This window comes from Fulmarus glacialis, unplaced genomic scaffold (assembly GCF_000690835.1).
Source record: "Fulmarus glacialis isolate BGI_N327 unplaced genomic scaffold, ASM69083v1 scaffold32703, whole genome shotgun sequence".
Taxonomy (NCBI): Eukaryota; Metazoa; Chordata; class Aves; order Procellariiformes; family Procellariidae; genus Fulmarus; species Fulmarus glacialis.
The window spans coordinates 26,083-28,023 of record NW_009202855.1 but is presented as its reverse complement, the minus strand read 5'-3'; the positions used below and the strand labels follow the sequence as shown (position 1 = coordinate 28,023).

Sequence of the window (1,941 nt, the reverse complement as noted above, 5' to 3'; positions counted from 1 at the left end):
TGCATGCAAAAATACCCAGATCTTTACCCTCAAGAGGATGAAAATGAAGAAAAAGAGAAGTCAAGCAAAGATTTGGAAGCTAGTCCTATGGAGGCTTCTGCTGCCAAAGAAGAGAAGGGATCTAGCTAATGAAGATGCAAGGAGGCTGTTGTCTCCATTTCTCATTTTCAGAGACATGGACTTTTGCAGTATGTCTGTCTTCTGAGTCGTCAAGAAATGTTTCACCACTCTGTCATAGTAAATAATTTATTGCCAAAGGAGAAATCTCACTGCAAAAAGAACAAGTATGTGTATTGTGTAACCTGCTATCAGACACAGTTAATATTTTAACAGCTGTTTTTTACCCTCAAGTTCTCCTTGAGTTCTGACTTGAATAATGTCTTTAAATATATATATCTTTCAACTAAAATTCCACTAGCACACCAGGTCTGTTTTCATTTCAGTATGTTCTGATCAATAGCTGCTCTTTTTTAATGTATTCTGTTCTATTAATAGAAATGGCATTAAATGATTGTTTTTCCTCAAAGATTTTTTTTTTTTTGCCAGAGTGATAGAGGACATTGAAAATGGCCTAAATCTAGAATTTGTAAAATAATTTCAAATGGTCTTGTTAGATTATGGTTGCATTTTAGTACCAGCAATCAGGTAAAGACTGCCAGAAAAATGTTGAAATGTGTACCTCCTTTCATTTCATTTACTTATTGTGATGGCTTTTGCATTTTTAAAATCGGTGTGTTGTACAACCGTTGATAAAGATGAATGGAAAGAATGTTGGTCACTGGCTTTATTTTTGCTCTGAAACCACAGTTTTTGGGTTCCTTTAGTTAGTACCTGCTCCTTCAGTGTATAGACAGGCTCTTGTAAAATACTTTGAGAATACAATGAAAATGTTACCTGGTGTAATGATCTCAAAACAGATACTGTGACTTAAGTGCATATTAAAAAGCAAAAACTTTTTACCTTCATTGAAAGCTCCTGTTTCTCTGTGGCTTAGTTTTTTGTTAACACTGCTTGGATTTGAGATACTCTTCTGCGTTGTAAGCAGACTTTGAATCAATTTGTGGGTTGTGAAGATCAGTTGCTCCAGCTTGTGAGATTTTTATTCTTGTCCCTTTCTTTTCTCCCCAGCCCCAGGCAGGAAGGCATAAAAAAATGTAAAGCATTTTCAGTAACTGTAGTAGACTGTGGATCATGAACCAGCACTACAGAGGACCTGAACAATTATTAAAATATTTGAAAATTACTTTAGAGGTGCAAATAATTTAATAGTAATTCACTATAGTTTAATACCTGTGGATAAGGGAATGCTACATTGTTTTTCTTTCCTAACAAAATGTAGGCTGTGGGAATTGTATTACAAAACAAATTGTACCTGTGGCTTCAGTAGCTGTTTGTTGCAGGGTTGTTTGGTTTTTTCCCTCTCCTTATGTGTTGGTTAACTTAACCAAAGCATAAACCGTTGTAGTGGCAACAATGCATCCCAGTAAGTCTAGTAATGTTTAAACACTTGCCTGTCTCTGTGGGCAGCAGTCTTGAGTGCTCAGCAACATTGCTTCCATATAATGTTTTGGTATTTTGTTGTTTGCATAAGTTATTTCAGTGTTAGTGATGATGCTTCTGAATTTTGAGGGGAATTTCTGTTAAATTTTACAGTGTGTTTGAGCTGTTTATATTTCAGTACAGCTGTTGGATCCTCAAAAAAAAAAAAAGTAGGCAGTTAAGGCTTACAACTATTCACTACTCGGTTCTGAGGACATGGATAGCAGGTACTCTCAGCATCTCTGCTTTTAAAATAAACAAAGTGCGACAGAGCTTCTCAGTGTGACTCTTTCAGGTGTAGGAAGACAACTGCCAAGTTAACCTGAGTAAATGGGCACAAAAGCAGCAGTGATAAACCTTGGCACTTGGGCAATTGGACCATGAAAATGAAATCTTAGGCAA

At 36.2% G+C, this 1,941-nt stretch overlaps 1 protein-coding gene across 1 annotated transcript in view; it reads left to right on the top strand.

Moving 5' to 3' along the window:
- The window catches only part of CHCHD4 (coiled-coil-helix-coiled-coil-helix domain containing 4), a 7,921-nt gene extending 7,105 nt beyond the window's left edge, over nt 1-816 (top strand). Inside the window, 1 exon segment of the mRNA XM_009574447.1 lies at nt 1-816. This exon segment is cut by the window's left edge and continues 34 nt beyond it. Coding sequence (XP_009572742.1) covers nt 1-129 — 129 coding nt within the window. The 3' untranslated portion in view covers nt 130-816.
- The last annotated feature ends 1,125 nt before the right edge of the window (nt 817-1,941 follow it).